This window comes from Triticum dicoccoides, chromosome 1A, assembly GCF_002162155.2.
Source record: "Triticum dicoccoides isolate Atlit2015 ecotype Zavitan chromosome 1A, WEW_v2.0, whole genome shotgun sequence".
NCBI classification, from domain to species: Eukaryota; Viridiplantae; Streptophyta; class Magnoliopsida; order Poales; family Poaceae; genus Triticum; species Triticum dicoccoides.
Window position 1 is genome coordinate 340,950,819 of NC_041380.1, and position 11,273 is coordinate 340,962,091.

Sequence of the window (11,273 nt, forward strand, 5' to 3'; positions counted from 1 at the left end):
GTAACCAAAGAGAAGTAAAGTCGTAAACTCGCGACTCTTGTTTTGTACATTCCAATTGTAGTTTCTCCTGCACCATTTGTCGTTAGTGCACTCGAAGACAATCATACAATTTTCTCTAAAAGAAACCCACATTGCATACCAAATTGTCATACAGGCTACTTGTTTTGGGGGAGTTAGTGATACCTTTTTCGCATATGTGATATGTTAACTAGGGTGCAAGCGGCATCCCACTTCGTCCTGCAAAACTCATCAATTAGCTCATCAGTTAATGTAAAATTAACTCTACATTTGTACCGTGGTATTGTCTGCCATTCCGCCCCACTTGCACCCCTAATGCTAACACTGCGTAGTGTCAAATGTCAACATATTTCTTTTCTTGGTTTCTTCCCTTTCTGGAGGCTATAAATGAATTTAGATCTTACAAATGTATATCATTTGCAGGATGAAGTACAAAGGGAGGCTCAAATAATGAGCTTGATCGATCACCCTAATGTCATCAGGGCTTACTGCTCATTTGTTGTGGAGCACAGTCTTTGGGTCATAATGCCATTCATGACGGAGGGTTCATGTTTACACTTGATGAAGATTGCGTATCCTGAAGGTTTCGAGGAACCTGTTATTGCATCAATTTTAAAAGAAACACTCAAGGCTCTGGAGTACCTTCATAGGCAAGGGCAAATCCATCGTGATATCAAGGTTAGCTTCTATAGAAGATTCCTGTGCAGTTCTTATATTGTTTGATGTGGTTTGTGATGATTCTTTATTTTTGCTCAATATGGCACTATGCAGGCTGGTAACATCCTTATTGATAGTGCTGGTGTAGTGAAGCTTGGGGACTTTGGCGTTTCTGCTTGTATGTTTGATAGAGGTGATAGGCAAAGATCTAGGAACACATTTGTTGGAACTCCATGCTGGTAAGTAGATTTCTGTATCTTGATGCTAGGGATCAAATTAATATTATAGAACTTGAGAATGTTTTGACCCTTTTTCTTTTGTTTCTAATTTTACCTTTTAGGATGGCTCCAGAAGTTCTCCAGCCTGGCACTGGATATAACTTTAAGTATGTTACATTTCTAATTGTGCATACAAATGCACATACCTTTTGGTAACAAATGTGTTTTAGGAATTGTTGTTTGATTTTATGTCATAAAGAGCATCACTGCAGTCACCTTGGACGTCTTCTATGCATTGTACCTTTGTGTTCTTATTATTTTCTGTATGAATTCATTGCTATTATTCTTTTTAATAACCATCACCATGAAAAATGAAGTTTTGCTAAAATTACATTTCTGGAGGTGGTAATAGCCGGGCCCGGGTACTTTCTTTTATAGGGACTCTTATCTTTGCAACTCCTGCATCGCACATCATCATCTTATAGGCAAGGATGGGGCTATCCTTTCCATTATAAATTACAAATCCAGAATATAGTAAGGATAATGTACTGACAAGAGTGTCAGACAAATATTGTATCTTATTTTTAAGTTCAGCAGCCTGTTGTTGCGATTTTGGCTTTTATGTTAATAAGTATTTCATAATGGTGTCATGCTTGCTTTTAGTACTCCAGAAATGTTAATCTTCACAAAGATGTTCGTTGATAGTCTGTCCCCAGATAACTCATGCCATGCCATGGACAAATCACCTGATGTTCGGAGACTTACTTTCATATTGAATTAAATGGCTTGTCAAGATCCAGCACCCTGATGCTTTTTTTGGCATTTTATTTACTAACCGAGATGGACTAACAGCTAATATCCATATTTTTACAGAGCCGATATATGGTCGTTTGGAATCACTGCACTTGAACTAGCGCATGGACATGCTCCATTTTCGAAGTACCCCCCTATGAAGGTAACGATTTGATTTCATCTGCAATGTAAAGTAATTAATCATTTATGTGATTTTTTGCTTTTGATATTGTGATGGTGTATGGGTTGGTGATGACTAATATTTTTTTTATACCTACGGGCCAGTGACTCATTCCACACCTCATACTAATATTATAGTACAACAGTATAATCTACACACTTATTTGTATTCTATTTCCATTGGCCAAGGGCATCTGCTGGTCATGCCCTGTACCCTCATATTGCACAAGGGTAACATATCCATGCAAATCCTCATGTTTTTTAAATATGGTTCCTTTTGGCTACAGGTTCTTCTCATGACTCTCCAGAATGCGCCACCTGGTCTTGACTATGACCGAGACAGAAGATTTTCGAAGGTAATTTTGATCCTTTCAGCTAATTATTGGGTTTTTGGACCATTTATGTGGTTGAAAACTACAATAGAGTATATTCTACTGTTTACCTTTTGATGAACCATTTTCACTTGTGCTCAGGCATTTAAAGAGATGGTTGCGATGTGCTTGGTGAAAGATCAAACAAAGAGACCGACGGCTGAGAAGTTGCTCAAGCATTCATTTTTCAAAACTGCAAAACCTCCAGAATCGACAATGAAGGGTATGTTAACTGATCTGCCTCCTCTATGGGAGCGTGTAAAGGCACTCCAGGTAACTACTTTTCTTCTGCTTTTTTATCTCAAAAATCACAATGTATTTCATATCTGACAGTTCTTACATATTTCCAGCTTAAAGACGCAGCACAATTGGCTTTGAAGAAAATGCCTTCTTCTGAGCAGGAGGCACTTTCCCTGGTTGGTGATATTAAACCTTCATGTCTATATTTTGTGGTTCTGTTTCAGTTTGCTCTCATGTATGTTTAAGGCTATTTCGCATTTACAATTATTGCATAAGTTTCTTAGTAACTTCTAGAACAGGCCAGATCAACCTGTGAGTTGTTGATTAAAAAAAACCACATCAGTGCTGTCTTCAAAAGTGCGATCTAGTATATGGGTGTTGTATACTCATATAGTGCACAAGGTAGGTAGACAACCCTAGGTTGTGGTAGTTTTTGTTGGATATACCTTGTGATTGATTGGTATTTTGCACTAGATATCAACTTAGCAAAGCATAGGCGTATAGTGCCATGTTTTTCAATGATGATGAATCATTGCATCATAAGTTATCTTGTAACAAGGTTGTTTGAAAAATAACAAATTCAGTGTTTAGGATCTTGATGATAAAGTTTAGAAACCTGACAAGAATGACTGTAAGATAGGCTTCTGGTACTTGGGGAATTAGGACCCTAGAACACTAAGAGAACCTTCTTATGTTCTGCATTTCTCTTTCTTACCTTCACTCATCTGCCTCATACAACTGTTCCATGTGTAGTCACATGTTTCTGCAATGAATGTCTCTTCTCGCTATAAATTCTGTGGGAAATTGCACTTATATGTTTTAGTTCCCTATAAATTATTTAATATTTTGGGTTTATAAATGTGTCTCCTTTTTAATAATCATGGTTGTTAAGTCATCCTTCGATCAACCTAATTGTTTCTCATGCTTGATCGGTTTATCCAACAGAGTGAATACCAGCGAGGTGTTAGTGCGTGGCACTTTGATATTGAAGACCTCAAGGCTCAAGCATCACTAGTAAAGTTTACTGTTTTCTTTTTGCTTAACTTCCATTATACCTTAATTGCCTTATTATTAAGCTATCTAAGTTTCCAGATTTATGAGGATGAACCATCTGAAACAAAAGAGGATGATGTCGCTGCAAGAATCATTGAATCTGAAAAGGTTTTGTAGATTCATGACTACCTTTCTTTATAGAAGAGCCATTTAACAGTCCTCTTTAGAAAAGCTTCAAGTTACTTTCCAAGTGCGCAGAAATGTTATGAATTTGGAATATTGTCCAGCATTCAGCAGACCAAATAGCTTAAATTGTAATATCCTCCTTATTTTTTCTTGTTGACCAAACATAGCAATCTCAATGTGTGTCACGCTCTCTGTGTTTTGGAATTTTAATTGTTGTTGCCCATGATCAAACTGTTGCCAGGAATTTTGGAATGTCCCACTGAAAGTTCTTAACTATGGTCTATGGGTGTAAGTTGTGTGAGTGGGAAATCATCATAATACCAGGCTTGTTGTGCAAAATGATGGAGGAAAAACTAGACTTATAACCATATTGACAATTTTACTTGATTCCGATTTTTCCTGGCTGGATCTAGGCAGATCCAGCATCAGCAAACTTGAGAAATGCACCCTGTGATAACTGTATAGGATACCTAGGTGCAACGCAGCTCCCGTTTTATAAGTTAATTTTACAACATGAAGAAAAGCACATATTGGATATTTCTGTTGTAACAGTTCTTTTTTTCGTCATCAGAGTTTATATTCGAGGACCCCTTCAGGACAGTCGTCATCTGCAAATGAAAATACCTGCAGGTTAAGCAAAAAACTGCTGCATGTTGTTAAGTTTATTTAAACTTTTTTTTGATATTTACCATCATCTGCGAATGAAAATAACTGTAGCAAAGCAAAACTCTTGGCTATGTTCTGGTGATAAATCTTCCTAGAACTTTAAAGTGTATACCTGTTGATTCTGCATATAACTGCAGAAGTGCTTGTACAATTCAAGAAATCAAAGTAGGATGTTGTGGATAGAGAATGACCAGCAACTTAAATGATGTTAATATCTTGATTTTCAGCACAACATTTGTCTTGAAATGTAATATCTTCTGTTATATTTCAGTGAAGAAACCTCTACGACAAATCCTGATTGTAGAAGGATGCCCAATGGACATGAAAATTCTAGATCAGAGAATGATTCATTGCCCTCTACATCAAAGGAACCAGAGTCGAAATATTGGAGAACTAATGTTGGACAGAAACAACAGACTACTGGGGGTCCAGTTGAAGGTGGTGTTAATAGCTCAACAACTGAAAGGAGCCATAATTTTGAAAGGTCTGTTATCTTCACAACATCTTTTTTTCTCAGAAGTCTTATTCTGATTTCTTGTTATGGAAGAACACTTCATCATTTTAGTCATCAGTTTATCCTATACTAATATTCAATTATCCTTCTTTCTCATGGCAGGGATGCAACTGCTGACAAACATGGAAGTGATACGAGAAGAGCCGCAAATCTTAGTGGTCCATTATCATTGCCAACTCGTGCCTCTGCAAACAGTTACTCAGCTCCTATACGGTCTTCAGGAGGTACAATTCCATAGACACGTCCGGTTTTTGCTCTGGCATTGTTGTAGCACAGTAGCATATACTAGGGCTTCTCTATTTCCCCTGTTTAACTGTGGCCTTCAAACATCAATTTTGTTTCGGATTTATGTGCTTTCTGGATGAGTGGTACTGGAGGAGTTTCTTTTGATCATTGTAGGATATGTAGATTCATTGGGAGATAAATCTAAACGTAGCGTGGTGCATATTAAAGGCCGCTTTTCTGTGACATCTGAGAACGTTGATCTTGCGAAGGTAAGCAAATTTGGTGGATAAACTTAAGGTAACAGTACAGAGCCTAAATGCTTTTTTTAACATATCCTTACTTTACAGGTTCAGGAAATTCCATTGAGTAGCATCTCACGCAAATCACCACAGGTAAGATTGTTATGAATATTAATATTACCAGGCTATTTTCAGGACATAGTTATAGTCTAGGTTAAATGGAATCTACGGCAGTCTGTACATTTGTGATTAATACCTTGCTCGCGCAGGGTATACAGCTAAGAAAATCCGCAAGTGTTGGTGATTGGATTGTCAATGCCAAACCAACGGTATAATTCTTCTATTTGATCTTTATTTGCTTAGTTTCACTTTCTTAAAGAGACCATGAGAAAAGATTTTCCTTTTTAGTGGAGAAATGAAGATGCACACCTAAAAGGCACACTGTATTTTACCTTTCAAAATGGTAATAAACCTTAAGAGATACCATAGAGACAATCCATCATTTCTGTCCTTTTTGCAACTTCTGCTGTAGCTGATCCAATTTTCTTGATGCATGGATGCTACAGTCTAACAGTCATCATCTGAAGGAACTCTGCAATAGCTCGGTATCATCGTCTGTTCTCATTCCCCACCTTGAGAACCTCGTGCAACAGACTACACTTCAGCAAGTATGGAGGAAGCTTGAACATGTTTACGAATGTATGATACATGATAAGTTATATAAAAGATATTTATCATTTTTTGTAATTTTCTTACCTCAGGATCTGATCGTGAACCTACTAAGTAGCATGCAACAGAATGAGAAAGCTGACGGTAAATGTTTTTTCTCTTCTGGCTATGAAATTCTCCTTTTCTTTGGTTAAATCTTAAATCTCGTATTTTCTTCAGGTGCACAGTCTGGAACGTCGTCGCAAGTCCGAAATATGCAAAGTGAGACAGTGGTAAGCAGCAATGGTGTATGATTTCTTGTATTGTTAGGGGATACCCTTACTTAATGATAGCGGTTCCTTAAGAAGATTGTTTGTCGTCACTGAATCCTTTCTATTGTTTGGCAGGTTGAAACATCTAATACTGAGAAAGAACGGTCATTACTTGTTAAAATTTCAGAGCTGCAGTCTAGGTAGGCCCACTGCCTTGGGAATGATCTCACAAACAATTCCAACAAACACATTACTGTAACGGTTCTAGCATATTTACATGTTTATGTGGCAGATAAATTGTCATTAGTTATTATGGTGACATCATGTTTAGTCTCGTAGATGCTGATTTGTCGGTCATCAGATAGAATCAACTTTTAATTTTCCTATTAGATGCTATATAATCTTTATTTTCGAACATATGTATACATTGTATCAAATTCATGAACTTTCCTTTTTTTCCTGCAGAATGATTACTTTGACTGACGAACTGATTTCAGCCAAGCAAAAACATGTTCAGGTTGGTACCAACATTTGTTTTAGTTTGTCGCAATACATTTCTTAAGCTGCCATTTGTTCATGGATGAATGAATCTTTATTCACGATGCCTTTTCGGGAATCGTTTTCAGTTGCAGCAAGAACTTAATGCATTATACTGCCGAGAAGAAATAGAAGACATTAGGGACGAGGACAATGAAGAAACATAGCAAGGTGAAACGTTCAGCTGATATGGGTACCCGCACTTAGCTTTCGCATCATCTGAGTTTCATTAGAGAAGCAGTACTCGCGGAAGCTATATATATATATATGTATATCCGAATAAGCGCCGTCAGAAGGAAAAAATGGGGACATGCTCCTTGGCCTGTTGCCATCAGTGTGTATATTAGTTTTTATTTAGCTTCTTTTTCGGTTTAATTTATTCAATAGGTTTTGGTGGGTCATAGACTGCGGTCCTGTGCATTCCCCTGCTATGGCCACACCTATCATTCAAACATTTGTGATTATCCCGTAGATTGTGTAGGGTGCCCGTTGGTTCGAACAGCTTGCAGAAGAATGCAAAATAAATAAGTTGTACTTTATCCAGCAGTGGCTTGTACTCCCTCCGTTCCTAAATACTTGTCTTTCTAGGCATTTCAACAAGTGACTACATACGGAGCAAAGTGAATGAATCTACACTCTAAAATATGTCTACATACATCCGTATGTAGTAGTCATTAAAATATGTCTACATACATCCGTATGTAGTAGTCATTTGAAATGTCTAGAAAGACATATTTAGGGAGGAGGGAGTATAATTTTGTCGCTGAAGCATTATCATTTGATCCCTGCCTGGAGTACAGCTTGCAGCCCTCCGTTGCAGACTGCAGCGGAGGAACTAGGAAATGAATGGATTGGCGATATTGCTCTACATTGAATGATAATAATAAACAACCAAGAATGGCAGTAGAGCCCGTTTATGTTAAGAGCTTTGCTGAACTTGTGCTCCCAGTTCTGAATGTATCAATGTCAGAACTTGCCCAGTAGAGTTTGAGTTCTATTTTTGGGCAGCAAGAAGTACCGAGTAGTGTGAAAAGTACGCAGCATTAAGCTTAAACACGTCTCCAAAGCCTAAACACGAAAGTTAATCGAGCAGTCTGCTTCAGTTGCTGAACAAGAACAACGAAGCATGGGCAATGTTTATCACAAAATACAGATTACATTTTCCGGTGTACTTTTGGATGGCTCTGAGAGTTCTCCAAGGCAGAAAAAAAGAGAAGATCGGCTAAATTGTGTTGACAGGAAAGAGGAGGCCAGCATAACAATGCAAAATCCAACCCTTGCTGAGAAAAGGGAAGGCCTACACTACAACAACAATCAGTACAATGCAAAATTCACCCTTGTTTAGGAGCAATAAACAGAGGAAGCAAATTTTGCAGCTACAACAACAGCAGTACACCTGCACGTGCCACTTCCTACTCCTTCCTACTGCTAATCTAATTGTTTTGTCTTGTCACCTTCCATGGTTGAGCTGCTAGGACCTTCACCAGCCTCATGGGCCGCCTCGCGGCCCTGACTGCGGATCTTTTCTGAGTACTTTGCAAATGCAGCAGTAAGGGCCGATTTGACATCAGGGCCTTTCTTGTTCTTGGAAGTGCCTGGCTTTTCCGGCGTGCCATCGTTGGTCGATGAAGGCTGACCAGACACTTTCTCTCTGTCGGGAGTATCAGGTACTACGAGGTTTGGGCGGGGCGTAACTCGTTTAAATGGCTCATGAAAAGTATCATGAAGTCGCTTTACCTACATTCGACAAACTCTACATGTTAGCCTAGCGAAACATGGCCTTTCATGTTAGTAAGCGGAAAAGCAAAGCAATGCAGACACGACACATGGTTGTAGCTTATTATATCTATGGGATGATCGGGAAAAAAAATGTTGGTAACAACATGAACCATGACAAATAAAATTGGAGGTTTAAAGTGGTACCTTCCGCTCGCCAATTCCTGGACAACGAGCTAGTTCTTCCATAGAAGCATCCATGATTCGGGAAAGTGACTGCAAATACAAGACCCGATGCGTGTAATTATACTGTGAATTGTTTTTGTTTGATGGGTGATCTTGCCGGGTGAAATGCTACCATTTTTACAGTAATAAAGCTGCACACAACAATATCCAATAGATTATGGAAGACAATGTAATAGTTCCAGTTCTTATTCCATCTTACCCCAAAAGACGAACCAAGTGTGATAACATCTGTTTTGTTAACACGCCGGATCGATGTAAGAGCATGAGTGAACTGCCAAAACCAGAACCACAGCATAAATGAGTAACACACCAAATAATGATCATTGTTAACACAATGGACACTCTGAACAGGGCAATATAATTGAGTATTGAAACCACCAAATAATTATCGTTGTTACAGCAGCCCAAAAGGACGATATAACTTCTGTATTGAAACCACTTGCAATGCTTGGAACTTGATAAATGAAAAAGCAATACTGAGTATTGCTGAAGTTGCGGGATTTCTTTTCCGCAAATCTTAATTACTCAACATACTTACTAATCCGTCCCAGTCCAGTTAATGAGATAGATAGATCAAACCATGTTGTAACTGTAAGGGTGCATACCCGAGATAAATAATCATTATCTGTGTGCTCGCGAATGCTGTCAGCTGGCTTGTTTTCAAACACTTTAATAGTCTCCAAGTACCTGCCACATTCCTCCAGACTACAAGAGAGAACAGCTTGGTCAAAGAGCATCTTAGTAAGCCTTTGCAACCAAATCAGTACATCATCATGTTGTTACTAAAATTTTCCAGTTAGCATGTTGGAGAGCTATTAGCATTTCTTTAACATGTACTTACATCCACTATTCCACTCTTGAATTTAATTTTCGTATGCAAAATGCTCAACAAGTATTAGATAATGAGATCACTAAGCAGTGCACGGTCACAGTTTTATTTCAGAGCAAAGGAACCTAAACAAGATCTTATAATTGCAAATTTGCAATTACATTTATAAAGAACCAATGCAACAGTACAGAATTAAAACAAAGGGAACATAATTAAACATGGTATTGCATAATCCCAGCATATAAGAATGTTCTGAATAATACCTCCAACCACACAGAAGGGTGCAGTCATGCAGCAGTGATGTCCTTGTGACTTCATGTAAAGGCTTTACTACATCTTCCTGATCATGAAGTATATGAACATGGATTAATAAATAACCTTTTTGAGATGTCTCAAACTTCATTTCCCAATTAAAGCAAAATATGTTGGTCAGATGATTCAAACTCACAATATCAATATGGCACAAGATGACACGGAGTTTGAAATTCTTTTGGAGCTCCCTTATCCGATAGTACAAGTAGTCTGGGTGAAGAAGATGGTACCTGAGACTGCATTGACCAAAGTTACATGGTAAGAATCATGCCACTACCTCACGGCACACACCGGGGCACAAAACCTTTACTAGCAACAGGTGACGCAGATCACTAAGATTGCAGTACTACTGCTCCAAACTTGTTGTCTAACAGATTGGTAGTGCAGTTCACTATATGAAATGCTAGGGTGTTCAAATAACGGTTCCACATGAACCCATGAAAAAGGGAAGCAGGCAGTAAACCCTGTTTTCGAACGCCCCTAGCGAAATGTATCTGTTAGATGCACAGTACTTTCGCGTATCTCTGGTTCTAGTATTGGCCCCCAATGGTAACAATACATGCAGATGCAGTGAAACCAGCAAACAAAATAGAGGGTGTCCCTCGCCACCTCTCTGTTTTTGGTGGAATAGCCTAGTTTAGGCTTACTTCGATTCCCTGCCATCCTTCTTTCTGTTTGTTTATTTATCCTTGTCTTTGTTTGTGTTCTACTTTGTGCCTTCTTGGCATTGTTCTTCTAATACAAAACGAGTCGAGACAAAGGAACCAACAAATAGAATGATAGAGCAAGAACCTTATGTATAGTGCGCATGATGATTGCCCAATCACGTAGTCCGGAACGATGTCAGCGAACGTCCACCTCGCATTCCTGATGTGCTTCAGTAATGGGTTCCCTTTCTGCCAAGTGAGAAACGAACAAAGACTCCAAATTTAACACAAAAGAAAGGGGAGAAGATTGATTATAAGAAGAAAAGTACTAAATCATCACCACACTCCATTACCTGCCTATTGCTCACTAGAATGGCGTTCTTGCTCTGCGACGGCGTAGTGGTGGCGCCAGCCAAAGGCGGCCTGTTCAAAGAAACCGAACCTAGAGGGGTGAGGCCTCACTGAGAGAATCCGAGGAGAGGGCGAGGGAGATGGTACCTAGGGGCGGTGGATGGCTGTGGAGGCGGCGGGGGAGGGGAGTAGAAATCGGAGGATTTGAGGAAGGAGAAGGCCTCGGAGAACGACGACGACGACGAAGAGCCGGCGGCGGCAGCGGCGGCGCTGGGGAGAGGAGGGTTGTAGGAGGGGGGCGTCGAGGAGGAGGAGGAGGCAGCGGCTCCGTTACCGAAGACCTCTTGGTAGGACGGGATCTTTATGAGGTTCTTGCCGGAGTCAGGCCGCTGCCGACCTTGCTCTCCGTCCATGGC

General features: G+C 39.4%; 2 protein-coding genes across 2 annotated transcripts in view; one reads left to right on the top strand and one right to left on the bottom strand.

Annotated features, from left to right (window-relative positions):
* LOC119271839 (STE20/SPS1-related proline-alanine-rich protein kinase-like) overlaps positions 1–7,307 on the top strand; it is an 8,732-nt gene extending 1,425 nt beyond the window's left edge. The window contains exons 2-22 of the mRNA XM_037553504.1: positions 442–696; positions 790–914; positions 1,016–1,060; positions 1,767–1,848; positions 2,153–2,221; positions 2,339–2,509; positions 2,587–2,652; positions 3,422–3,490; positions 3,569–3,637; positions 4,227–4,285; positions 4,593–4,805; positions 4,938–5,059; positions 5,235–5,329; positions 5,408–5,452; positions 5,569–5,628; positions 5,866–5,967; positions 6,061–6,112; positions 6,188–6,240; positions 6,355–6,419; positions 6,685–6,736; positions 6,846–7,307. Coding sequence (XP_037409401.1) covers positions 442–696; positions 790–914; positions 1,016–1,060; positions 1,767–1,848; positions 2,153–2,221; positions 2,339–2,509; positions 2,587–2,652; positions 3,422–3,490; positions 3,569–3,637; positions 4,227–4,285; positions 4,593–4,805; positions 4,938–5,059; positions 5,235–5,329; positions 5,408–5,452; positions 5,569–5,628; positions 5,866–5,967; positions 6,061–6,112; positions 6,188–6,240; positions 6,355–6,419; positions 6,685–6,736; positions 6,846–6,923 — 1,947 coding nt within the window. The 3' untranslated portion in view covers positions 6,924–7,307. The remainder of the gene's footprint in view (positions 1–441; positions 697–789; positions 915–1,015; positions 1,061–1,766; positions 1,849–2,152; positions 2,222–2,338; positions 2,510–2,586; positions 2,653–3,421; positions 3,491–3,568; positions 3,638–4,226; positions 4,286–4,592; positions 4,806–4,937; positions 5,060–5,234; positions 5,330–5,407; positions 5,453–5,568; positions 5,629–5,865; positions 5,968–6,060; positions 6,113–6,187; positions 6,241–6,354; positions 6,420–6,684; positions 6,737–6,845) is intronic.
* Positions 7,308–7,841: 534 nt separating this feature from the next.
* LOC119271850 (DNA excision repair protein ERCC-1-like) lies at positions 7,842–11,270 on the bottom strand. Its single transcript, XM_037553514.1, has 9 exons — positions 11,005–11,270; positions 10,860–10,929; positions 10,652–10,755; positions 9,996–10,095; positions 9,811–9,887; positions 9,324–9,423; positions 8,918–8,989; positions 8,680–8,748; positions 7,842–8,493 (listed from the first exon to the last, which is right to left on the bottom strand). Exons 1-9 carry the CDS (start codon positions 11,268–11,270, stop codon positions 8,185–8,187), a joined length of 1,167 nt encoding a protein of 388 aa, XP_037409411.1. The 3' UTR covers positions 7,842–8,184.
* Between the last annotated feature and the right edge of the window lie 3 nt (positions 11,271–11,273).